The following is a 27,711-nucleotide window of genomic DNA, read 5'->3' on the forward strand; positions in this document are numbered from 1 at the left end:
CATATTCTAGTAAGTGCAAGTAAGTGATGTTACAAGTGAGCTGAAGTTAAATAGTGGCAAACTTTCATGAAATAAAATGTACAGTGTGCATTTGTTATCTCCGGAGCACATACAGTAGCTGTCTCTACGACAGGAAGTAGAGTGGCCACAGACAGGAAATCAATATCCGGCTTCCTGTGACTGGAAAGGTTGCCGCCTGCCTTCAGACCAACTAGCTAATTACCCATCGCCTCATCTAATGCGGTCTGAATGCCTTCCTGGAGCCAAACATGGAGAAAATGAGCACCGACAGGACGGGAGGTAGGGAGTTTGGATGGGGTGCGGGACAGATGACTTAGTGAGATGGACTGCATTACCCAGGAAAGACACTACATACAGTATGTCCTCCTTTATACTGTGACTCACTTTCCTTTGTAAATGCATCCAGGGGACACACAAATATGCTGCTCACAGCATGGTGCTAAATTTATGACAATATTTGTGGGTTACACAGACTTTCTGATATTTATCCAAAGCTAAAACTAATTTAAATCATCATCACAAATATGAAAGCTATAGAAATATCATTTGATTTCATTTTTGAAATGAACATACAGCAGAATCTGGGATAAAGTCAACATTTTTATAATTGAGGACCCTGGAATGGAGACCACAGCCTCTCTTTTTAAATACAACCTTTCTTAGCTGGAACTGAGAGTGTCTGGCATTTGCTAAAGCCAGCAGGGCAACTTAATGATATGAAATACTCTCTGGTTGAGGGGCTAGGATCGGGTCCAACACCCTGCAGCTACATGGGTCCCCAGAGCCCTCCATTTAAAAAGACCAGACTGAATATATAATCTATTGTTATTCTCCTCATTTAAATTCTTAGAGAAGGCATTGATATGAATAAACCAGCAATCATTTATATGCATAAAACACATCCTCTTAGGAATTGTATAGTTTATAGCTCTGTGGGTTACCACTTAGAACACAGTAGCTTCCATTGACAATGAAATCTTAGGGGGAACCATATTGCAGGCTTTTGGATACTAAAATAACACTGAAAAGAGGCTGACTTAAATCTAAAACAAATGTAAATCTTGCAGCCCAACAGATTTCATAAACGTTCCACTTGAAAAGTTTCTCCAGTAAGTCCTCTACTGTTCCCGTAAGTGACTCACCACGATGGTTTTGCTGGTTCACAGCTGGGACAGTGACTTACCCTGCATCATGCTTCTGTAGGATGTGTCAGTGATCGCATAGATATGGGGCGGCATCTCATGCCTCTTCTTGCCCTTGTACATGTCGACAATCTCCTCTGAGTAGATGGGCAGGTTCTTGTATGGATTTATGACCACGCAGAAGAGACCAGAGTATGTCTGTAATGCAGATGGAGGCTGTGTTAAATCATGCCCTAATGGAATAACAAATGGCAGTGCAATAGATTCTGAGGTGAAGAGGGAGGGCGTCTGTATTACATGGGATTGTGAGTAGGATGAATATGTAATAATTTTAGTGCAAATCCCAGAGATTATATACGAGAGATTTATATGTGAGTGTTTAGCCTAGAGCAGAGTACAGGGTCCGGATCATGTACTAGGACACCCCTTTGACATAATAACTGTACGAGTCTTTAATTCTGCAACATGAGAAAATTATACTCGTCGATCGCACAATCAGACCTACCCTTCCCCCTCTTGGCTCAAAGTTTCTCCTGAACTCTGAAATGGCCTCCTCCTTGATTATGTAATCTCAGCCCCACCCGACTGCAAGTTAAAACTGACGAGTGACCTTGACGTTGTAAAACTATAGCAACTAGACAGAATATCTAAGTCATATCTCAGATCTAATAGTGACACTATCTCTTCTGCTTTGAGAAACCCTCCTCCATTCCTTTCTATAAACTCCACTAAATCTTCCCTTCTCCTCCCCATCCAGATCTGCGTATCTGGTAAGGCTCTTCTCCTCCTCCCATATTTCTGTCTTTTTCTTTGTGCTGCCCTCCCCACATCTCTGTACCCTGGTCTGCCAGGCGTCTCTCTCTCATTCTTAGCACCCAAGAGAGGGCCAATCTAAAGAATACATAGTCTGGAGGCACTCAACCTAACCAGGGCCTGCATCCCCAAAGGAAAGGAGGGAGGGAGAGGATAGCAGGCTGTGTTGACGTGACCGGGTCAAAACACAGAATAACAGCGGCCAAATCACTACCAGCCCAAGACATTGGGATAAATGGCATTAATTATGGGGGCAGTAATAACAATTACAGCACAATTTACATTCCATATCCATCTCTGCCAGAAACTGGACTCTGAAGCCCAAACCCCATATACACACATCCCCAACGCCACCTCTTCCTCTTTCCCTTCATCCCCCCCTTGCTCTTTCTCCATCTTTCCCTCTGGACAGCATTGTTCCCTGCAGCTTCCTGTTTACAACATAGCTCCAAACACACACACAGAGAGAGAGAGCGAGGGAAAGGCAGAGTAAGAGAAGAGAACAAGACAGACAGAGAGGAAGAGGGTGAGGGGAAGAGAGCGTACATACCATGCATTTGTAAACAGATTGCACACTTTCTTTGCAGTGACAATTTGCACACAATGGGTTGTCTCAAACAATGGGGCTTATGGGATGATTAGGAGGTTGGACAGAGGGATAAATTGGTTTGGAGACTGGCCAGGATTGTTCTATGAGCCAATGGGCTTTCATAACCATTCTGAGGAAAACGCCTTAGATAACATCACAGGGACAGAGTCACCACAATAATCTGTTTTTAGGGCGGTGTAGAGAGGAAAGCAATATAGTAGTGGTCAAGAGGGCACCGAGAATGATAGTATTAACAAAGTAACTGCTTACATTTACACTTATCAATTCAAACACAATGGTGAGAGGTTGAGTAAAGCCGATCATGTAGCGCGTGTGCCCGGGGCAAATTGACACAAAGACAAGATAATTTATCTTTCAGGCATGTGCACAAAGTGCAGTTTTTCCTCTGTATTCACTCTGCTTTGGTGTACCGCCACAGCAAGGAAAGTAGCAACACTACCAAGGAAAATGTGAAATTAAATAACCGTGTAATTTAGTTACTTTTTCCTCTAAAACACAAAGTGTAGGCTTAATGTTGGCAATTTATGCTTTTATTTCGGTAAAGATTCCAAAGAATAATGTCTTAAGCAGTGTGCTTGCACTGGAACCATAACTGGGACAGAAAATAAAATTAGCCCCATGCATCACTGCTGCATTCAATTTCTGGAAACAACAGCAGTGAATTAATGCTTTGTCTGCGCACGACAGTGTTTTGTGTGTGTGTGACTGCTCCACACTCACGTAGATGAGGCCAGAGTAGTATCTCTCCTTCAGGTTGTGCAGCACGGAGGCCTCGTTCAGGCAGGTGAGCTCGGCCATGTCCTCCACCTTGCTGAACTTGGGCGGGTTCATCTTCTGGATGTCGTCCTTGTTCACCTTCACCTTCTTACCAGAGTCTGCCAGCTCCACCGTGCACTCGTCGCCGCGCTCCTCCTTCACAGAGCCGGCCTCGAAGCCGAGGCGCTCCGACGGCACCCACACCAGCTTCTTGGTGGCCCAGTCAGCCTGGGCCAGCGGGTTGTTGACCATGTTGCGGTCCACGTACAGGAACTTGTCTGCGTCCGACATGGTGGCTGTTTCAGAGAGAGAGAAATGGACAGAGGAGAGGGGGGGGGGGGGGGGGGAGTATTTGGGTTAATACAGTACTGTGAAATTAAGAAATCATTGACAGAGGTCAGAAACCCAGACCATTCACTGTGCTTATCGAATAAATCAGATACCAACAGGTTGTCCTCCAGGTAACACTCAACAGAAAATACAAAGAGATTTATTCAGATTATCATTTAAAAACTAGTTCATCCATCAACACATTACACTTGTGTATTGCATGCATGTCGTCTGGTAGAGAAGGGGCTGGGCGGCTGTTTATCTGGTCTATTTGAAAAAAAGAGCCTGGTTTATTGGACCAGACGTTGCCTACCCTTCCTTCCTCACATGTAACCTTTGAGGAATGCAGAGGTCACTGCTGATGGGATGTACAACAGGCAGAGTGCCCGGGTTAGGTCAGGTCGACATAAAACACACCCGTGTCAAACAAGGCCCCACGTTCCTCCTCAGCTAACCGCTGTGGATACTTAATCAAATTACCAGCTGCTTTCGCTCCCCTTGCCAATGAGATCTCGCAACACAAAATGAGTCAGGTTGCTATTAAAATCTCACATTTGTGGTAATGCACAACATGTGCTGACCATTTCATCTAAATACATGATTTGGGGAACAACTGTGTTCATTACACGCTTGGAGGACTGCCTTCAAACAATTTGTGCTTTTCCACGTTGGGTTGCAAGAGACGATGAGCAGGTTGAGGTGGGAGTGTAACTGTGGAACTCTAGGAGGCCTGTCAAGTCTCCGAAGTGTAAAAACATCTCTGTTGAGAGCGGAGGTTCCCAAGTACAGATTAGGCTGCAGAAAGAGGACTGAAGAATAACCCAAATAAAACTTCCCATGCAGCTGAGAGGGACCCAACCATATGGTTTATATCAAATGCTGCCTGCAGAACTTTTGTACCAAACATAAGCACACTGCCAGAGGTGAACAATATCTTGTACAGGCCTAAACACGACCAGCTCAACGTACGCTGTTGTTGCTTTACTACACCTCACAGCTCATGAACAACATCATGGTGACAGGGAGGGCTGTGGTGTAACCCATATAGAAGGTGACTAGACAAGTATTACCAGTATTGAGGGAAAGGAAGACAGTGCGTTGCATAAGCTCGTGCCAAGCCGCCCAACTACAGGGAGTGCAGAGGGACTCTGGGCAATTAGCTGAACATGCTGTGCTTTCACTGACACCTGTGCCCCTGACTTTACCATCTCAATTATCATTCCTACACAACAGGAGCATGACACCGTTTTCCTCAGCACCACCAGGGTTGTTAGCCTCCCTGAATGTACCCTCACCCTCCCGGGCAAAACCAAGAGCTGCATTTACAATAAATAGCCTTATTTAAATAGCCTAGCACAGCCTTGCTTGCTTAAGCCTTGTTGCACGCATGCAAACACTACGAAAATCATAGCACTACAACTCAGGCTCCGCCCAATCTTCCACTATTCATTATGTTTGAGCTAATTTATTAGCTGGAAGTGTTTCATATCTCCATGAGAATAATTTTGCAATATAATCTCAAGTCCAGTGGGAGGGCTTTACCAATGCCAAATTCTCATGCTCACTATTATACAACAGTGCTTGGACTGAACAGTGCAGAAGATAACTGCACTGAATGCATGAATAATGCATCTAAAACGACATCTACATGGCTAGCCAACTGACTGGAAAACACTGATTTTACAAACCTTGCATTTCCCTTGCTTAATTTCCGACTTTAACTGTTCTTGTTGCTGTTCAGATGCTGACACGTCAGCTAATGGGGATCTATCATGATTCTTTATTCACAGATTGTTTCTCCGGAAATTGATAGCCCTAATTTCAATTTGCTGTATAGTGAAGTTACACCATTACTTTTTCCACAGCTTTGTAAAATTGTGAAACATCATCCAAAAAAGCCATTAACTGGGCCTATGCTTCAGATAAAATATAGACTGTATTTAAGATTGCAAAAAGCGTGGCTCAACAGTACTGAAAAAAGGTGACAGACCCTTGAGAGTCTCAGAAAGAGGGAATAGCAGGGGTTACTGCAACTCTAACAGGGTCGTGTCTGGCTTGTCCGTTCCAGCACATTAACCCTGTTCTGGGAGTAAGAAAGCAGAGGGGGAGCCACTCTTCTCACGACCCCCTCCTCCCTCCGTCCTCTATCAACACTCTGTCAGACCGCTCTACAGCTGACTTCCATCACTACCCCCCCCCCCCCCACACACCACTCCATACTCTCATCTCTGGTCTGATACTACCCCCTCCTCTCCCCCCTCCTGTAATAGTACATAGGGCACCCCACAAATTAGTCCTCCTACTATCCTTCTCAGCTGGCTCCATGCGCCCTCCTTTCCCTTCAATCCTGACTTCATCCCTTCAGTCTCCCTCCTCTCTCCCTCTAGACTCCTAACGCCACGCCACCCCCCCCCCCCCTCTGTTTATCCAGTCTTTCCAGGGTCGCATTCCTCCCATACTCACCCTTTATCAGGGAGAGAGAGCGAGCAAAGGAATTCCACAAATTTCTGTCCTCAGTCCACTATGCCCCCCCTCCCATCTTTCTCAGACCAAATCTCTGGCTTTCCTTCCCGTTTTTCCTCCCCCTATTCCCATCACTTCAGCAGGTCAGACATGCCTTTAGGGGTTTCAACACTCAGGGTAAATCAGCATCACCTCACACTGGTAACACACCCATGGCTGTATAAAACAGTTAGACCTAGGCTGTATGTGTGTGTGTGTGTGTGTGTGTGTGTGTGTGTGTGTGTGTGTGTGTGTTTCCATGGTCCCTGAACATTCACTGGACCATTAACCGCACCAGTACATTCGAACTTGGGTCAGTCGGCCCCATGCAGGGCTGAACGTAAGCCTTGACTGCGATTGTAATCCCTGTTGCTTTGTTGTTTGGCAAAAACAAGCAGTGAGGGAGAACAGGCTAAACACACCCAACACTCCTCTGGCGTTGATTCTTATCAGAGTTCACTAGTTTACCATCATGCTCTGGGTGTAGGGAGACATGTGGGCCTACATGAAAACAGCCTCTCAAACAAACACTTCTAACATATACATACGCCATCTGTTGCCAAGGGTCACAGGCTAGAGCTCAAGAGTTCATGCCTGCATTGTTTAGCGTGAGCCAAGTCATTAATATCAATAATACTAAACCAGAGACAATTTACAGGAGACTGCAGATCACAGATGTTCAGTGCTGCAATACAGAAATAACCTAACTGTATATTTGTGAGCTAGCTGCTAACAAACAAATTGGGACTATTTGTGGAAGACGCTGGTCGACGCCAAGTATGAATTGCATGCTATGCTCTCTGTTGAGGTCTGCCGCTGTCCTACTCACATGCCTCGACACAGATAAGTCCCTGACACACTTGAAACTCCCCGCTCCATCTCCTGAGAGTAGCACGAGGGCTAAAATTAATCTAACATCTATTCTAGTTTGACGGGGGCTGTTCTATATTGAAAGTAGAAGAGGGAAAAAAAAGAATTCCCAGAGAAAATTTCACACCTATAGGCCTTCCCATGTGAAATCTGACAGTTAAAGTAGACGTGGACGGAACCTGACATTAAAATACAAATGTATTATGACTCATCTGGGATCATGTCCACACCTCCTTCCCCTCTTACCCCTCTCCAATGAGGTTCATGCAGCTTTCTGCTTTCCTGCCAAATTCTCTATAATCCTGTACAAGTCAAGGCTTTCCTGATTCCCTGTCACTTTAGAACACTACTTAGCTGTGAAAATACTCACTATCTATTCAGTTGGGAGACAGTTACAATGAGATTAACTCATCAAGTTATTCATAACACGGGTTACTCATTAATAAAATACACAGCACTAGGAAGGACACCGTCATCCCAAAACCGACCCTTCGCCAAATCCCTGAAATTTATGTAACCTGACTAAGAGACCATTAAGGGATTAACCTATAAAAATGTCTGAATGAAAACATTGAGAGCCTGTGATGTCCAGTCAAAGTAGCAGCCTACATGAAAGAGGAAGAGGAACCATAAAATAAATAACATGAGGAAGAGAGCGGAGGCCAGTTTTAGAAAGCGGCCTCATCACAGAGACCAGAATGTGGTCACAAAGAGAGGAAGTGAGGCAGCAGCGAGGGCTTTGGGAAAGAGGTGGAGGAGGAACGAGGAGAGGACGGGAAAATGCCCAGGGAAGAGCAGCCGAGCGTCCTTTTCAGAGCCTGGCTGTCTTGTTAAGAAAGCGGGCCAGCCTCGCTCTTTATAAACCTGAGTCTGCCCATCCATCCATCCATCCGTCCCACTCCCTCCCCTTCCTCTCCCTCTCATTCCATTCCAGCTCAGTGACTCTCCCCCGACTCCAGCTCACCAAGGGATGTGCTGAGTTGCAGTAAAAGCCAGGAGACTACTTTTACAGCATGACCATGTACAGTAAAACTTGTGTGCCCCCCTCCTCCCAGCTAAAGAGAACCTATGAACCAGCTGCGGCGTGTCGACTGTCCCACTGACAGAAATATTAATAGAACAGCAGAGGGGTCAATAATGCTGCACTCCCATCTCTCCCCCACCAACTGCATCCCATCTCAACATCCTCACTCGCCTCCGCTGAGCTCTTGTCCTCAACTGTCCTCCTCATGCTGTGGATATTGTCTTGCACTGTTGTCACCCTTGTCTGTTTGGCTTTAACTGTTTATATCACTCTTTCCAACAAACACACAATCTCCATTTCTATGACCCCACTCCCCCTCCATGTCCCGGCCTAACTACGACCCAGCTACCTTCCTCCCCTCACTGTCTGATGATCCACTGATTGCTAAATGAGAGAGAGTGGGTGCCAGCCTGGCAGGCAAGGAGAGGAGAGGTACTGAGTCTGTCAAAGTTAATTATGGGCTCACACATCGCCTCTCCCCCCCCCCCCCCCCCCCCTCCCCTCCTTCTTTCTCCTTCCCTGAACGTGGGAGGGGTGGGGGCAAGGAGAAGGGAGAGGAAAGAGGAAATGACAAAGTGAGAAAACTATTTTGCCATTTGTGGAACTTGTTGTGCGGATTCTTTCAAGGAGAGGGATGGTGGCGTTTTCTTGAGCACATGCTGAGCGGCTCCGAGGACTGAGCAGTAAATTAAGTCTGTGCTGGAAAATAACCACACCGCATGACAGATGTTCATCCCTTTCCATTATTTTTCACATTCCTAGCCCAAGCAGTATCCAATTTCACGTTGAACTGTAAGCCAGCCAATGCCATCTACCAGTACCAACTAGGCTCTGACTAGGTCTGATTAAAGCCAACAGCACATCACCTACACAACAGTGAAAGTCTCTTAATACAACTATCCAGGGTTATTTTCATCTATTTTTAAGTCTTTTGTATATTTTCTGTTGTTTTGGCCACAGTAAACATGACAGGAGAGCTGGAGGATTGGAGAGAGGAGAGTGTGTTAGTGTCAGTCGCATAGGCACAGATTTGTCAGGGTCATGGATCATAAAAAAAAAGGACAAATTCCAGGTCCTTCATTCCAATAGATATCTGATTACCCTATTGATTACACACATGACTGGCTATCTGACACAGCAAATCAATAGACAAACCAGATACAGTAAATATTGCACTGGTTTGCCTATTTACTTAAACCAGTCAAACAGTAATGGCCATTAGATCACGGTTATGTAACCCTTTCAACAGATGTGAAAGAATTAGAGGGGAGTTAAGCTACGCATTTCTGCTTGGCAGCAATCAATTATTTCTACTGAGCATATTTCAAACACACTAACGCAATAGCGAGATCTTAGCAGGTGAACAGCATTAATCTCCGACAGCCTCAGTGAAGACAAATTTAAAACATATCCTGCGTTCTCTTCTCATACTTCCCCACCCAGCATCAGACTCCACAACCTCAGTTTAGTCTTTTCAGCCATATCACTTCTTATCTCTAACTGGTGAAACGTATCTGTGCACAGAAAGGCACTCCCTTTGAATCAATGTGGATGAAGACAACCACTGACTGACTATAAGAGGCTATCAACTTGGATATCTTCATCAAACAATGGATTCACAGACCTCAGACACCAGCCAGGCCATCTGGTGTATAGCCTGATGTTGGACTGACAAGGGAATAAAATGTCCAATGGGAATCAAGAAGGGAGACCTATTACACAGCATGTTTCAAAGTTCACAGTATGAAGCTGTGTTTGAGGTGAGTGTGTTGTGCAAAGTATTAACTACTACTCTGTGCAGTCACTCGCCAGGTGTGCAGGTCACACACACACACACCCAGCCATGGACAAAGTCTATTTTCTGACATTACAAGGAAGCTTTACACCAATCACCACCAATGAGGGCTTGGTTTTTATTAATCTTATCATGATGTCTGTCAGCTTTTCTCAAAATGTATGGCTGTACTTCATATTGCAGAATATAGATATAATAGAATTTCACTATACTTCATTTTGTTAAAATTCAGCAATGTTCATGATCGATCATACATACATCCATACATATGTACATACATGAGACACATGCATAGCAGCAGCACATTAAAAAAAATGTTTTTTTCCCCAAGTTCCCAACTAGATCCTTTAAGCATTTCAAAAATGACATTTCCCACAAGGAAGTCATGCAGGGAGGTAGACAAACAGGTGCTAGCTTTCACAAACTAGCAGGAAGTTGGATCATTAAACAGGCTTTTCAGAGAAGTCTAGGCTGTAGGCTGCTAATCTATGATCAAGCATGACCTCATCATTTATACCACAGTCCAAGTATAATTTACCAAGCTACGAGCAATCATCACGAGAGGGAGAAGCCTAATCAAGGACGGTCCTTGACGGCAGCATTCAGAACAAGCACTTTCTGTTTGGAGTCCCAAGTCAGAGCGCAGCCATTTCCTGGTATTGTTCAACTCTATTGAAACCTACAGGTGTGCGCTGTGAGGGGGAGGATAGAGGAAAGGATGGGGTGGCGACAAAAACAGAATCTGAAGACAGAGGCAGGGGAAAGAAAATTAAGGAGAAAAAGGAGAGAGAGAACAGAAGGAACAGAGAAAGGAGTGATAGGGGACTAAGACAAGGTAATGGAGTAGGCGTAAACAGTAGTGAAGAGGAATGGGAAATCCACAGCGGACACTCTGGCAAATTCATCCCAGACCCCTGCCAACTCAACCAATCTGACTGACCCAAATTAATTATGCTGTTCATGTCATCCAGAAGAAATATCCGTTTCATCAAACCAAAAATAGACAGGGCATTGAAAGTAAAAGGCGCACAATCTGCTGCTAAAATATCAGCCTGTTGACTGACAACCCAGTATTAGTGATATACAACTCAGTGTAAAGACAGACAGCACAGATGTGTTCGTGCTTAGTCTCTTGTGTTTGATGTCTCCATTACCACCTGAATCTGAGTGCTCTCCTCTCTGACTGGGATATTCTCCCCTGCATGAATGAATCTCAGCTGACTTGGGCCCAGAAGGAACTAGGATATGTATGACACTCCACCGCCCATCAATCATCGGCGACTGGCCTGTACTGGCAAATGCAAGGGTAATTTTCTTGGAAGAGAAAACGGCATCGTCAAACCAAGAGGGTTTTTTTTCCTGAGAACTCCCAAGTCCAAAATAGCCTGTTATTCCTTTTCAGTATCGTGGCCTAGCTTCAAGTGTAGATATGTTAAGATATTGTTCATTTGAAAAAAAATTGGCACAGACAAATACTGTTTCTGTGAGATTTTGCAGCCTGTGTTATCCTGTCTCTACTCTTAACCTAATGCTGACAATCTGAACTGAAGGGCAAATTGAGCCAGTAAATCCAGTTAGAAGGCCAAATAAACAAGACAGAAGATTAGAAATGCCTCAAATATGTAAAGACAACCTTGACATCTCATAACAGAAGACAACTGTGGGATTCAATGCACGCATGCATGTGTCACGCTGCCCTCTCCAAGTCACATTTTCATTTGCTACAAAAGCAAGCGGCCTGCAAGTAATCTGCCTGAGCCAAGATGGCTGTCCTCAACAGCCTTCAATGAAACCTAAATATCCACAGGCATGTTCACTCAGACTGTATCATTTCAACAAGCTTGAACAGCCTCGTACACCACCAGCTCCCTATTCACATTGTAAAACGTCTGCATTTAATTTTGACTAGCCTACAGTAAATAACTCTCCCAGGGGGACCTATGGACATTGCTGACACACAAATAATGGAATGCAGCAGACTCTGTGGGGGGGCTTCATAAGAGCAGTGAAACTGGCAATAAGTGAGAAGAACAAGCCTCCAGAGGACACATTGCACAACACACTGCAAGAGTTTAATTCACGGCTCAACCGCACCGACAGGATATGACATACTGACTGAATCTCACCCAATGTGCCCTGTTAAGGCTATACTTACCGCTCCGATACCTTCAACAACATCCTGAACGTCTACAGGATACATGGCACAAGTGTATGTCTGGGCTTCACAAAACACAATCTAGTCTACTGCCTCCGTTTGCACAGTAATCTCATCCTGCTCTGCCCTAGGAATGGGTGTATCATCCTGAGGCAGACCGTCATGGGGGAAGTTGGTTTATTTTTTAAGATTATTTTGGGCATTTTTGCCTTTATTAGGGAAGAGAGACACGAAAGATTGCAGAGAAAGAGAGAGGACAACGGCATGTGATTATCTAAGGTCTCAGGCGAGACCCAAACCCAGGACACCACAGCTACATGGTCTTCGCCTCAGCCAACAGAGCCACCAGCACGCCCCAAGGGGGAAGAATTTGGTAAAGAGATACACACAGGCTACATATGAATACACACATACAGATCTTTGTATTATACAGCTGCTGTAATGACCGCTTCAACCTGATCAGTCTTACTACACGATTGTGCTTATCCCTGAGTACTACAAAGTAATAATAATCATTTTTGCTGAGCGTCTTTCCCAAGCTCAAGGAATTTTAAAGTTATTAATGGGGTAATCTCACATTGTGTTTCAACAGTTACTTGGCAGAAAACATGAGCTGCATAGAAATGGATGGTTTTGATTATTACAAACGAGATCTTAAAGGTGCTGCTCCCATTCCCTTTACGGCCTCCAACACTTCGCACAATGAGAAGCAGGCATGGATTGCAAGCAAACCTTGTGATTATGGATAGAGAAATGCCAGAGTTGTGAGAGCTCTGGTGCCCAAGCTGACTTGAGGGCCAGTTAATACGCAATTTGCTGTAAATCCTGAGTCCCAGAGATTGCCATGCTCTCAGAAGGGCGTGCAAAGCATACCGTGGCCTGTTTCCTTCCCGAAGCACAATGATCTGCCAACAAACAGAGCAAACACAAATTGTACTGACAAAGCACAGCTCTTACATGGGCGCATGGTGCCACAGCATATCTACATCCTACGTCTGATAAGTGTGACACATTTCACAACTAAGAAAAGTCAATTTTGAGATGACAAAGCGCCCTGTGTGGCATAGGCCTGAACAAATGAATGAATAAATAAATCGTCATCGCATGTTGCTGTAACATTATCTAAAACTTTAGTAGGGCTGAACAACTGAAATGAAGATCCCAGGATCATTCATGGACTGACTGTAAACTAGAACAAAGGTTAAAACATTTATAGGACAAGGACCCATAAATAGATCTGCATTAGACCGCCAACATCCAATCAATATGATTTTGTCCCAAGGAACTCCATTTCAGAATTTGTTTTTTTGGTGCAGATTTTTAAGTATCTACATTTGAAGACATCAACGGAGAGGAGAAGGAAACCTATGATCAAGATAATCACCCCCTATTCTGCCAACGTCTAGTGAATGAAATAAAACAGTGAAATCTAGGCCTCGTTTTGCTGGGGACCTCGGGAATCTCCTCAAGGGCCCCAGAATTGAAACAACGCGACTATAAGATCTAAAATGGAAAGTACACATACTGCACTTTGATGAACTTGAACATGACATGAACGAGGTGAAGTGGTCAGCGGTGGAAAAGCACAGCGCGGCCGCTAATGAACAAGTGACGTCATGCCGTGCAAACCTCCACTTGTGTTTGCCTGCCAGACGTTCGACTGGCCACACACGGCGCGAGTAAAAACCAGCCTGTCTGTTGCTAATACAAACTGAAAAGTTCAGCCGCAAAGTAATGAGACACTTCCCAAATGTCCCCGGCGGAGCCAAGCCTACAGTTGGAGTTCACTCTCGTCCCGCCTGTGCTAACTCCTCACCGGCCTTTTCTGCAACTCATTCAAGCGAATCACTTCCTGGCTCTAGCTTTAGCTTCTCGCCACACAGTGAGCCGCTGGTACAATGTTGCATTTCACAGCCATGCAACTTAGTTAGCATCGTGTTGACTTAAAATAATATTCATACACAGTATATCCTAAACTTTGGGAACAAAAACACATGCACTAGAATGCTGGAAAGTTAGAGGAACTCCGGTATAAATCTGGGTTAAGGAGGTCCCACCCAATGAGGTTGATGAAGTTGCAGTTTCCGTCCTTCCTGGTTCACTGCACTTGCTAGCGGCATGAGCCGGGTAGATTGAATGAGCATGAAGGAACAAATAAAAGAGCACGGTATGCAAATGTATTGAAGATGGGAATATTACCTGCTTTTCAGGTGCAGGACGCCTTTTAGAGGGTGGCTAACGACAACCGGTTGGCTCAGTTTCGCCGTGAGACAAACTCCTTTCCACTCGACGGCAGCTTCGCAGAGAGCTCGGACTAAACTACAGTGCTCGTTTCCTCCCTCTCTTTCTCTCCTTCAGTCACTCTTTCTTTTTTTTTCTCTCTTTCTCTCTCCCCCTTTCTTTCTCCCTCCCTCTTCCACTGGCTGGTTCACGTAATTTCACTCTGTGCGTAGTCAGCCGGGGTGCGGTCCAGCGGGGGGCGGGGCCTGCGCGGTCTGTTCCCGCCCCTCCGGCCTCTGGCAGCCAGTGCTTTGATAATCCACAGACTTTGGGCCAATCAGGTCGTGCTAGAGGCGTGCTGCTGTGGAGGGGTGAGAGCCACTGGGCAGGGCAGAGGGGAAAAAACTGAACTTGAAATAGTTGAGAGGAGAAGGGGGGCACAGATAAAGCTGTGTTTAATGAGAGAGGTATGTGCATACTAAGGATTTTTATGACCATATAAGTACCAGTCACTCTCAGGATGGACTGCATCATCCAGGTTCTCCCAAATGTGTCACGAGGGCCTAGTCTGACCTCTGTCTGCTTTGAAAACTTTGGACTTGCCTTGATGGATTAAATTTGGGAAGCTACCTACTATAACAGACAAATCCTACCAGGCTATTATTCCTACTGCTACCACTTTTCAAACAAAAACTTAATGTTCACATCTTTAAAAAACAAATAATTTCACTGCACTGACACACTAAGGAGTACGAGGCTATAATTTTTATCTGTTACAAAAATATATTTAACCTTGTTGAAACTATGTACACCTGCCTCAGTCGTTACACACAATTGCATAAAGATGATAAATTCATGTGGGTGTTTTATTAATAATAATATGATACTTTATTCATATCCATAGGGAAATTCTCTTGTTGCTTGCCCCCCTCCACAGAGGTCAGCTACAGAACAGCAACCCCAGAGTTGGTAGAGATTCAGTGTCTTGCTCAAGGACACTTCAGCAGCGTGGATCTTTGCAGGTATAGGGGCTTGAACCCCGGTCTTGCAGCTGAAGGACAGTTTCTCTATAGGCCACCCTGTCACCCTTAAAAATAGATCATTTCACTCTACTAGCTACTGTTTACACAGAGGGACATTTGAACTTTATTAAAACTACATGCATGACTGCCTGAGTCCTTACATGTAGTTGAAAAAGCATGAGAAATTCATGTGGATGTAATTATAGCAAGTTAAAGGTATAGTGACATTGGATGAGTTGAGAGCACACCTTGAAAGTTTCAAGTCACAGTTTCAGTTCAATATGACATGACATAAATATAAATAAGATAATAACTTAACTTCTATTTGGTTATGTCACTATGTTCAAGGCAGGTTGTCCAATACTCTTTTATTCAAAGCAGTGTTTGATCCATCCAATATCAGGGCAAACATTACACTGTTGATATTATTTGAGGTTTCGCAGTTTCACTGTAAAAACTCCCACCATTATCCCATAAACTGCACTGTTGTCAGCACTTTTACCGCTACAGTCGGTACTCCTGGTACATGATTTTAGCATTGTTGTGAAGTTGATTTAACCTTTCACCTTTATACTTTTCAGAATATAAGGTTAGATCAAGACTACTAACACTGGATATGGTACAAAACACATGAACACACAAGACACTGAAGCACAGTGACATAGTGTACTCTCTCAGGTTTATATCAGTCTAACAGGTTAGCCTAGATTCATGACCAGACAAGTTAATACTACATGGGAACCACCGCAGGGGACAGTCTGATTAATGTAATGGACTAAAATACTGGTTTAGTCTTTGAATCACTCCTGTTTTCTTTGTCTCTCTTTAAATGCATGGCGAGTTATCCCTGCCAATCATAATTAATGCCTCAGAGCATCTCAAGTGAGAGACCTTTGGCTTTGCGTGTGTGTGTTTGTGTGTGTGAGAGAGCGAGAGAGAGAGAGTTCTGCACATGTTTATGTAGACAAAACCATTAGTACAGTAAAACCAACAAATATCAAGAAAAATATAAGCGTTCAGTTGAAATACAGAGAAGAGCGTCGCACTGGTAAAAAAAAGAAGGACAGGAAGAATGGGATGGTGAGATGTGGAAAATGAAAAAAAAAAAAGGGATGATAGATGTTGAGATGAAAGTTCTGCCCTACCGCTGCCAAAGTCTACACAGAAGAATGGAAGAGTATAATGTGAACCTGTTTACCTCTAATACTCTCCTGGGATTCAGACTGGGTGATCTGGGCCCAGTCTGGCGGGTGGAACATAAGGCACAGGGCCAAAGCACATGCCACGACCAGCAGGGAGACATTAGCAATGGAAAATAAATATTTTTCACTCTGTTGGTGTGAAATGCACTAAAAAAAATCAGCAGCGATGATCAGCAGCAACCTGAGCCTGAAAGAGAATTTAGAATAAAGGCCCGGGTTGAGGTTAGGAGGATGGGTTTGTGATAAATGATGATAAAGATGGATGAAAGAGGAAGAGTGAAGGTAATTCAACACGTCGCACTCTTGACCCTTCTTCTTTCTTGTCTTCTCCCTCTCACTTAGGGGTGACGCCGGATGCCTGAACATGAAACAGATGATGTTGTTCTGAGCTCATGGGACACAACAACATTACAGCATGACCAGCAGCAACAAGCACAAGACCTGATGCAAAGATCGCCTCTATAGGTGACATCGACACACACAGCGCAATCGAATTACACAATTCCACATTCACCACACCAGACAATGGCAACTCCTGTGCAGATTTACCCCAAGAAGTCACATTATATTATACTGGGGCCTAAAGCACGGCTGGCATCCACTGACAAACATAGGAAAATCACATTCTCTATACAATGTGTGATGTATGTCCGCTATGTGTCAGTATGAAAGGAATGTGTCCGTGTGTATTCCGACACGTTTCACATACATGTAGAGCACAACATTGAACATGCAGGGTGGCTGGAAAAATCAATACATCTCACACTCTCTCACGCTCTGGGCTGCGTGGCAATATCAGAAATTTAAACCGAAAGGTCAAAGGTCACCGTGTCCTGCTGCCTGGGCAGTAGCAGATGCTGAGAGAGCAGAAAGCAGAGAAATAGATAGGTAGGTAGGTAGATGGATAGATAGATGGATAGATAGATAGATAGATAGAGAGAGAGAGAGAGAGAGAGAGAGAGAGAGAGAGAGAACAAGAGAGTGAGAGAAACAAAGTGGCACCTTTGGACACATGTTGGTTTTCATATGCGAATACGTGAATTTTCCCATTTCCCATGTAACAATGGCATTTTCACCTGTGAATTCTCTCTTTGTATGTGAAGTTTTTGCATGTGAAACAAATATTGTCATATGTAATGGCAGGTGAAAACACTTCACCTATGAATTGAAATTTTCACATCTGAAGTAAAAACTGTTATGTGATGTCAGAATACAACAGCACATATGCTGTGAATCTACATGTGGGTTTTCACATTACTTTTTCATAAGGGAGGACAGTCTCACTTCCTCTATCCAAGTCACAACAACACAAGACACACAACAACCTGAATTGAACCCAGAAAGAAATAAAGAATAAAAAAAAAGCAGGCATCACTGTGAATTACCAAATATGGACACTTCTGACCTCACTATCTCCCTCCCTCTCTTTCCCTCCCGCTCTCCTTTTCACTGTGACCTAGTCTCCCTCTCACTCTCCTTTTTTTCCCCCTTCAGTCGGTTGTAATAGCAACAGGGTGTGTCTATAATTCAGGGTGTGTAAAGTCATTATATCATCCAGTCAGAAAGAAAGGAACCCATTCAGTCACACCATGTTAAAAGGGTGGTATGTTAGCTCACTGACCACTTTCACTGTGTAATTAGCTGTGTGAATTCATGTGTGTGGACATTCATGCTAGAGTGTCTTGAGTGAGAATGTGTGTGTGTCTCTGTGTGTGTGTGCTTTCATACATACACATTCATATAGGTTGGATCTGTGTCAGATTAAGTGGGTTGTTTATGCTCCTGTTTGACCCAGATCCTCTGGCTATCTCAGAACCCGACACGTACGCTGAAAGAAATTCAACACACACACACACACACATGCTTGAGTGTGAGCCCAGTGAATATCGGTGTAAACACGTTGCTGTTCATGTCAGGTTTTGTTCAACATTCAGTATGAACCCCTGCCAAGACTATTTACGCAACTTCAGTTCAGAGGCTCTTGACATGACAAAGCGGCGCTGAGAGAGTGTCTGTTTGTCTGTGTCCTTAAATGGCGGGGTGCATCCCTCGCAGCCATGTCCAGAACCACACAGAATAATTAAGAGCAGCTTCAGCATTCCAGATATGCAATAATGAGAGTATAGCAGAGTGCATGGCAATTTATTCTCTCTTCTTGTCCTTTATTCTCGCCCTGCTTCCCAGCCCTTCCGCCCTCCCCCCTTTCCTCGGTAATCAGTACACAGGAAGGAGTGATAAGACACATGTTGACTCACAAAATTCAGGAATGTGGAGTGCTAAGCCGTCTGTGTCCTCGTTTATCATCTGTATAGATTTGACGGCATCAGCGGGCCGTGATCAGTCAATATTGTATTGTAAGGCGTGTATATGTTGTATGGGAAAAAGATGGCAGTGATATAAAGAGCAACAGTGGCTGCTTTGTCTACACTGGGTTGGTATTTGTCTGGAACAGAATGGAGACCTAGCAAGCTGGAGGGCAGCGTGTGTTTAAAATATAAATACAGCTATGTATTTACTATAAACACAGAATACTCTTAGGCCGTGCCAGATCTGGGTGTTGTTACACAGAGTCGCTCTCTCCCACACGCACGCACATACACACACACACACACATACTGCATGCACTCAGACACCAACACGCAAGCACACACCCACACATCATGCGTGCGCAGGCCCTCGAACACACAAACACAGACACACACACACACACATACACATGCACAGCAAAGGCATTTGGCTTTGTGACACGGGCAAGTTCAACTCAAACAAACACACAGCGAACATTTACAGTTTTAGACTTAGAAACGCAGGCAAACAGGGACCGAGTCGTCGGAGGAATTCTGCAGCTCTCCCTCTCTGCCCGTTTGTTCAGCAGTCACTGGCTTCCCCTGTCTTTTTTTGCCTTATATGGTAACAAGAGTGGTTGAGTAAGAGAGAGAGACAGCGGGAGCGAGGATGGAGGTGTGGTCTATTGTTTTTGGCGGAAGAGGTGTAGGGTTACGCTGCTCATGAACCTTTCCAGCCTGCCGTCATCTCTTCAGTCACCTCATTCCTCTGACTAAGGCAGACAAAGAGGATGAACAAAGAGTTGTAACACGGGGAGGCATGTGTGTGTGTGTCTGTGTGTGTGTGTGTGTGTGTGTGAAGGAGGGGGGGCAGCTTTGTTCACAAGTAAAGCCAATCATCAATCCTGAGGTCTAGACACTGGTCACTCATTGGGAAGCTGAGAAGGAGAGCAACAGAGACAGACTGGCAAGAGAGAAAGAGTTTAAAAATAGCAGATCATTAACAAAGATAATGCCTTGCAATCCCAGCCATTGAAACTATGTAGGTTCCCAGAAGGAATGTCTTTCATCCAGTGCACAACAACAGTTGAGTTTGTTTATCTAGACCACTGGCTGGTCCAACCCCCCTGCTTCACTCACACCTGATTATGTAATGCCAGTGGAATTCCCCCCTATTTAAAAAGCATTGGATCTCTGCCTCCGTTGGCTACTGAGCAACTCAACAGCTCAGTGTGAATACATCCCAGGGCTGTATTTGTGCGCCGATGATCTAATCCAAGACCAGGACCACTAAAACTGCAGATGGAACATGTCAAATGTTGCGCTTAATAAGCAGTCTGGAGGCCCTTGCCATGATGGTGTCAGCTGTGGGCTCTGTAATAACATGCTGGGACGGGAAGGCGGGCAGGGGAGGGAACGTTCCCTGGTAGCAGTCGTGAGAGAAGACGGGATGATGAAATGATGACTGGAGGGGAACTGAACTCAGGTCCTCTCCTGTCCCGTTACAGCCCCTTTTGACCTCAGTTACTCACTTGAGTGTGTCGGGTGATCAATGACACAGTAAGCTCTTGATCCTACACTCCAATACACACAGAGGTTTTGGTGGAATTGACGATGTGAGGACTATGGGTTAAGCTGGGCAGACAGCTCAAAATATTTCTTATATCTGGATCAAACTCTGGGCAGCAGATCATACTGACATACAATAGGTATAGTAGCAGCCTAAATTCAACTCCATTTTCCCTCACTTCATCAGCAATATTGAAACAAAAGATATAAATTTACATGAGAGAGGTACGTAGGTATGAAAGTGAGGAGAATTATTTGTCAATCTGAACCACAGCAAGACATTGCTTAACTGAACCCTTGTGCCTCGGTAAAACTCAATTGTGCTTTTAGAAATGCAGAGCTTCTGTTGAGGGGGACACGTATGTCTGTCTCCCCCCAAATCTACGCCTATGCTTGTCTATTCCACTCAATTGCCAGAAATCTACGCAGCAGAGGATGCAGGCCCTTAACTATGGGGAACTGGCAACTTGGTCAATGGCAGGAATCACATCTAGACTGGTGAGAGACATGCAGGTCAACAGGCAGGTAATTTGACAACCACCCACCCACCCGCTCCCACCCTGACTTGCAGGTGAAACAGGAATAAAAGGGCGAGTGGGACGGTCATCTCACGTTAGGCTATAGCTTCTGTTGCCACCGGCTCTGATGAACGAGAGAAAAGGCGGCACGGGAGAGGATGTTTGATCAGGTGTGCGAGACTTAGAGACACGGATATAGAGATGAGAGAGACAGACGAGGAGGCAGAGACAGATGATTTGAAGGGATGGAGAACGGGGGGTAATTTAGAGGCAGGCGTTAAGTGGAGGCTGGTGTGTAGGCGTGTTTTTGCCTACCACTCAGTTACACTGATGAGAGGGTTGGAGAGCGCATGAGTAACACCTACATGTTCAGACACAGAGGAGGGGAGGGGGGTGTTGTGAGTTCTATACAACAGAAAATGAAAATGTGACCATTTCTAATAAGGATAAATCCATTAGCATCGAAGAAAGCAGGGAATTAATGCAAACTACTTCCAGGTCATTGGTTTAACACAGCGTCTTGTACTCAGTGGAAACCTCACATCCATTTCCCTGTTTGAGAAAAGCCTTAGTCAGTCGGGAAAACTCCCCTTCTTCCCTCTTAAACGCCGACGACCAAACAAACATCACACCAGCATCCTATTTCTGCATTCCACTAGGCCCTTACACCAGAATAGCTGAAAGGGAAAGTACATGACTTAAATACTATCTTCACCACATCATTGTCATTAGGGGCAATAAACAAAGTGGTTAAGATAAAGAGAAAAGTCTTAAGTCCTCGTCCCTATAATATCTCTTCCCCAACTAAAGATTAAAACACACTTAAAAGTAGGGAACATCTTTAAAGTCCTTTATTACTTCACTTGGTCATATTACATAGATTTTATTTCAATAATAAACTAAGTTAACCCCATATTTGTTATTCCCGCTTTACTCAGGTTTCACAGTCAGGACCCAGAGACAGACAGACTGCAGACAGAGAGACATGCACACAGAAACACACATACGCACTAACACACACACGCACATTCCGTTCTCACATTATTAGGCATAATGGTGTAAAATGACTGTGTGTGGCCTCGCAATGCTAGAGAAAGGCCACCCTCGTGTGGACAGAAGCAGGAACTGCAGATAACATTGTCACGAAGCTCATTCACCATTGTCAGGTTTCCTGTAAGTCCTCCCCCCACTAAAACTATACACGTTCGTCCCTCATATAATACAGTATAAGTGCAGTACAGTGGTGTAGTTGTCCACTCTATAGAATCTATTACAGCAAACTGTTACACACCGGCTCAGCTGCTCTAGTAGTTCGAATAGCGTGGAGCCTTTACATTGCGAAAGAGAGAGATGGAGCTGCTGCAAGATGGAAGCGAGACATGAACTAAGAGGGGAACGGAGCTCCGCAAAGGCACACACCCATCACTAGATTAAAGAAACAGAGAGATACAGAAACAGAAGCAATAATACACAGCAGAAGCAGTGCTCCTAGGGATGGGTGTGAGCGTTTGAGAGACTGCCGGTTGGGTGTGTGGCAGGGTTTGTTTATTTGTTGGCTGTCATTTCACCGGCTCAAAACAGCTGTCGGGCGCTGCAGACCGTGCCAGAATCATACAAAATGGCGTCAAAACGGTGATGAATGACAGGTCTGAGACTGACGGGTTCATTGTCCAATGAGCTTGCTGACAAATGAGTCCAGCTGATCGTCATCTTTGATCCCCACAAACTGGTCGATGACATCGCCTCCCCGCATGGCGATTACTGTGGGAACTGCAGAAACCTGGAGATAGAGGCAAGTTATCATTAGGCAAGATTGATTTACAGCAATAGGCAATGGATATTCTATACAAACTATAGACCTCAGAGGTAGCAAAATAGATAATTAACCAAACGTCAATAGTACCATAAAAAGAATTCTTACCCCATACTCGATAGCCAAGTCTGTGTGATCGTCTATGTCAACCTTTGCCATGGCAATGCGACCTTTCTGTTTTGCAACAGCCTTCTCCAACCTCGGCCCAAGGATCTTACAGGGACCACACCACCTAAAAACAACGGGACCAATGTCAAATAAATAGTTAATTTATCAAGAATATAGGCTACTACAGATTTAAAAACAAGCAAATGGGTCCAATTCCATTTCACTATTCAACTGTTTCCAAAATGAGGCATCCACTATTTGAAAAAACTGACACCTCCTGTTACAAAATGTTTGCTGACATGAAAGTAAAACGTGTCACTGAAAAACTTTCAAGTTAGTAGCTTTTGTTGACAAAATATAAATATTTTATAGGAGGGAATTATTTACATTTTTGAAATATTGAGTAATGAACTTCAGGTAACAACTTTTTATAAAAATGGTCCTGATGTTAAGCATTTTGAAATTAAACCATTCAACTGTTGATACTGGAGCTATACCTAAACAGTTATGCCAATGCAATATTCACTGTTGGCCGGCCAAGCTTTAGTGCCACAATCCTGCCCCATGGCTGCTGCTAAGCAACTTGTGATTCAATGCAAGGTAGGCATTGATGTTGCCAGGATACCTGGTGCTCCTCAAAAGATCTGCTATACAGTCGGGCCTCAGTCAAATTAAAACTCCCTGGAAAATTGTATCATTAATCAGCATGAGATACACAACCTTAAATATGGTAGATGATTTCAATGTGATGTGCTTCATCTTCCCTCCTCACAACTCCTGAATGACAATAATCTGAATAATGCTTTGCCTCAGGATTATATGTAATATACAGCCACATCTATCCATCTAAAGAGTTTTTTTTTAACTCATTCAGTTAGCCATACAATTCCTTCACTTCAGAAACTTAAATATTATGCAGTTACAGCAACAAGCAGCATCCTGTTTTTACCACGAATCAATGAGCTTGTCTAGATTTTTGGGGACAAAGCAACTGCTATGACTCAATTAAGGCTAGACTGTTTTGCAAATAATACTGGCTGGCTATGAAGCACAGAACTGAACTGGCATTCATGTAAACACAGGACTAAGCCTGCATCTACGGTGCTGCTATGGAGTTGATCACACTTGATTGAGAAGAGGAAACCAACATTGTGATCGCATGATACAACCTGAACAAGCTCTGATCTTTCTATCGCTCTAGTTGCGACTGTCTCATCTGAACACCTGTCAGCTCTTCTGGGCACAGATGATTTGTGTCACGTCGATACATGCAATCTAAAGATATGCAGATGGACTGTAAAACACACTCTAGAGCAGCGTATCTCCAAAGGCTGTCTTGGCAGCAGCTCTTGTGTAACCTCACTGGACTCTGCTGAGAGTGGAAACCCAGCGGTCAGCTGCCAGCATCTATGCATCTGTGTATTTATTTATAACAGTAAGATGCATAATTTACATTTCTATACATTTAAAGAGACAGGACTGGGCAGTCGTTAAAGCAGTGTCTTTTCCAGGGTCAATGCATGAATCCCTGAACTACGGTCATGTATCAATATTATTATGAGTCATTTTTACTGATCAATTGGCAGAGCAGACACAGCCTCTACAAAGGCTAAGGCACAGATGGTCTGAACCTTTCTTCTGAACCAAACTGCTAAAACACATTGATCTTCCATCCTCATCCTCGATACTCAGAGCACTACTGGTTTTCTATCCTGTCAGGTGGTTAACTGCATCCACCTCGTGTCCCAGGTGTGCAACAGTCCCTTATTACATGGCTAGAATGAAAACCCTAAGACCCAAGTCCCTAAGACCAGGATTGAAGACCACTGCTATAAAATAACTTAAATAATGATTTTAAACTTAACATTTAGGAGGGGCCTTTCCTATACCATTGTCAATTTGTGATAACATCCATAGGCATTATATAGCCAAGCCTCTGCAAGCAGCTTTCTACTTAAATATCACCATTTCCCTATGCTTCTTTTAAAAAAAAGGGGTTTTCTGGAAATTGTGGGGAATTGGGCAAAAGAGCTGTCAAACCTCACATTCAAAATGTGGCTATTTTATTATTTTTTTTAATTATTCATTATCATTAATTATTTACTTCACAGCTGAATTTTAATTATAAGGTCCTACAGTCATCAAACACCTCTAGTTTGTATAGAATTTGTACAGAATCCAGCGGTCAGAGTTTTAACGAGCCACCAATAGAAATCACATCAGCCCAATTCTGGTATCGCTTCACTGGTTATTGATTTGTTTCAGAAGATTTTGCTGATCACTTTTGAAGCACAGGTATGTATGGCCCCCAGGTACATCTCTGACCTCTTAACCCCTTATGAGCCCTGGAACAACCTTAGATCCCTGGGCAGGTCATTTCTAAATCTAGAGTTAAGACTAAGAGATTAAGAGAAATAGACCAGGCTTTTAACATCAGAGCACCATCTTTGTGGGACATCCTCCCTGAGGAAATCAGGCAGGAAAACCAGTGTCGTCTTTTAAATCACTTCTTAAGACCTACTTCTACAGACATGCTTTTATGTATGGGTCTGTATCCCTCCCCCACCCTGATGGCTATGTCCTCTTCTTTGCTTGAGTAACCTTGTTTTGAGGCTTTATTTGTCTTTATCGTTCACTCCATTCGGTCAGTAATCTATGCCTGCCCAAACCATTCCTCCTCCCTGTTGTACTCACTGTGCATGGAAGTCGATTAGCACGGGCAGTTCGCTGTTGATGACCCTCTCTGTGAAGTCCTCGTGGTCCTGAATGTTGAAGGAGACCTCGCGGCGAGAGGTGTGAGGAAGGGAGCGAGGCAGCGTGCGCGAGGGAGAGAGGAAGGAAAGACGGGGTGTAGCAGACTGCAGGGAGGTGGAGAAGGAGGAAGAGGAGGTGGTGGTGGATGCTGGGAGATGGCGGAAGGTCCAAATTCTACGGGCTAGCAGCCTGTGAGCCATCTGCATGGAAGACGTAACAGGAGAAAAGAGGAGAAGATGAATGTTGATTAATACGTTTCACTGTGATTTCAGGCCAGTTTCAGACTGGCTGAAAGGCAGCAGGCCTGTACAATGCTTTTACTATGCCACAAGAGAGGACACTTATGTAAGGCAAGCTTGTTTACAGCCATTCAAATGTAGGGTGTACCATAGGTGGGTGGGCTTTCCTGTATGGTTTATGTGCAACTAGCTGAGGAGCAAACAAGAGTGAACTAGATTCCCCTATGAGTATAATGTTCCTGTTAGCTTAGAGGTTAAATAAACTTAAAGAGTAAACATTAATAAATCTATTAACAAGTAGGCCTGGCCTTCAAGTTGCTTAAAATAATTTGCAAGTAAATAGTTATGACAAACTAATTTGAACCCAAAGAATGGATGTATGCCATTCACCAATTACTACCAGATATTAGCCAAATACTAGTTTGGTATAATAAACTAACTTTCCACCAGATACTAGTCAAAGGCAGGTACATTTTCACTGTGGCTATTAAGTTACTTTATTCTCCAAAACACTTTGACAGCAAAGCAGCCATCATTTGGAGTTGAATTTCTCTTTCAGTAAGCGGTTTGGTTGGTAAAATGGTCAAAGTGGCTGCCCTGGTGCCGTTAAATGAGATCTGTCGGTTAGCTACCTTCATTAACAGCTAACCGTTTGTCTCTCAGCCATATTGTGCTAAAACGTTACACGTTCCTGCTAAGCCGCTCCCCAAACCTGAAAACACAACCGAGCTTCAGACAGTCAAAATTGGAACTTTTATTAACATTTATCTCTAACCGCTATGCCATTCCCCACCAACAACGTCGGGGGTGTTTTGCAATCTGTGGAGCGGCTGCGTATGTAATATACTGGCAGCTCTCGCTGCTTTTTCCTCCAATAACCTCCGTGTGACTTTGCCCTCTTCTTCCTCTCCTCCTCCTCCTCCTCTCTCGCCACCGCCTCTTCTCTTTACCAAACACTCAAATCTTCAAACCAGAACACCATTTCACACCAAATTCTCAGATGTCACATATAATACAGACGTGCTAATATGAAATAAAGCATTTCCAATATTTACCTTGCCGTTAAGCTATCGCCGTTCTCGGCCGCCCGGACCACTAAATATGAAGTACTTCCGCTTTGCGTTGCCGTTAAAAGGGACCGCGCAGCTTTTCAGCCCCTCTCTTGTCCACATTAGTGTAGGTAGCGCCACGCTGTGGCCAAGTTGAGAACTACAGTGGCGACCGTTTACGCAAGGCGACTTCTGGATGCCACATGAAAGGCCTAATTACTACATTTTGGATAGTCTCTTTGTTTTTAGGAATATTTAAATAAATTATCATTGGTGAAGTGTCTCCTCTACTGATGACACATAAAATCTAAAAACACTAGGTTAGTCAACTGCAGGATATCAGAAAATACCATTTAATGTCAAATCAATAAAGTAGGCCTATATATAAGTCCACTTTGAGGTAAATGAATAATATCTCCTGCTCTCTTTTCAGAACACCATTCATTCATAATTTATTGAGAAGGAGAAGCAGGGTCGATGGACTGCACCTTTCATGTCCGAGAGGGCAACAGGATGAAAGAGAAAAGGTGGGTGGGTTGTTTGGAATAGAGATGGGGATTATCCAGGGCTTAGATGAAAAAAGAAAAAGTCAAGCTCAAACAGACTGACAGAGACACACTGGGCGGACAGGTGGAGAGATGCACCGTCAGATAGAGAAAAGATTCTGAGAGAAAGGAAGTACTGAAGTGGTTGAACTGAAAACAGAGAGGCAGCGAAGGCAGACGTAGGAGTGCAGTGGTGGACCAGAGCCAGTGCCTGATGATGAACAAAGGAGTGCAGAGGAAATGGCATTCTTCTCTGAATCGCCTGGACATCTCTCCAAAGAGGCATGGTTACATGTGATTACGACCGTGAGGCATCCTTATGTAAGCATGAAGAGGTGTTGGCTGGCTGATGCTGTACGTACACAAGGA

General features: G+C 44.1%; 3 protein-coding genes across 5 annotated transcripts in view; 1 reads left to right on the forward strand and 2 right to left on the reverse strand.

Annotated features, from left to right (window-relative positions):
* LOC139654204 (myosin-9-like) overlaps positions 1–14,437 on the reverse strand; it is a 34,470-nt gene extending 20,033 nt beyond the window's left edge. For both annotated transcript variants that reach the window (XM_071531273.1, XM_071531272.1), the window contains exons 1-3: positions 14,218–14,437; positions 3,307–3,638; positions 1,205–1,361 (exon numbers count right to left, since the gene is read on the reverse strand). In XM_071531273.1, coding sequence (XP_071387374.1) covers positions 1,205–1,361; positions 3,307–3,633 — 484 coding nt within the window. In that variant the 5' untranslated portion in view covers positions 3,634–3,638; positions 14,218–14,437. The remainder of the gene's footprint in view (positions 1–1,204; positions 1,362–3,306; positions 3,639–14,217) is intronic.
* LOC139654205 (CCN family member 1) overlaps positions 12,063–27,711 on the forward strand; it is a 30,529-nt gene continuing 14,880 nt past the window's right edge. Inside the window, exons 1-2 of one of the 2 annotated variants that reach the window (XM_071531275.1) lie at positions 12,063–12,391; positions 16,805–16,927. The gene's annotated coding sequence lies outside the window, so the exon portion shown is untranslated. Of the gene's footprint in view, positions 12,392–15,215; positions 15,261–16,804; positions 16,928–27,711 lie in introns of those variants that run through there. The other variant, XM_071531276.1, reaches the window with a different exon arrangement.
* txn2 (thioredoxin 2) lies at positions 21,671–26,927 on the reverse strand. The gene is made up of 4 exons (XM_071531259.1): positions 26,804–26,927; positions 25,450–25,709; positions 22,756–22,879; positions 21,671–22,614 (listed from the first exon to the last, which is right to left on the reverse strand). Exons 2-4 carry the CDS (start codon positions 25,707–25,709, stop codon positions 22,498–22,500), a joined length of 501 nt encoding a protein of 166 aa, XP_071387360.1. The 5' UTR covers positions 26,804–26,927; the 3' UTR covers positions 21,671–22,497.

This window comes from Centroberyx affinis, unplaced genomic scaffold, assembly GCF_046629955.1.
Source record: "Centroberyx affinis isolate AG114_WGS23_722 - 3 ecotype Tasmania unplaced genomic scaffold, CSIRO-AGI_Caff_v1 ptg002059l_1, whole genome shotgun sequence".
Classification (NCBI taxonomy): Eukaryota; Metazoa; Chordata; class Actinopteri; order Beryciformes; family Berycidae; genus Centroberyx; species Centroberyx affinis.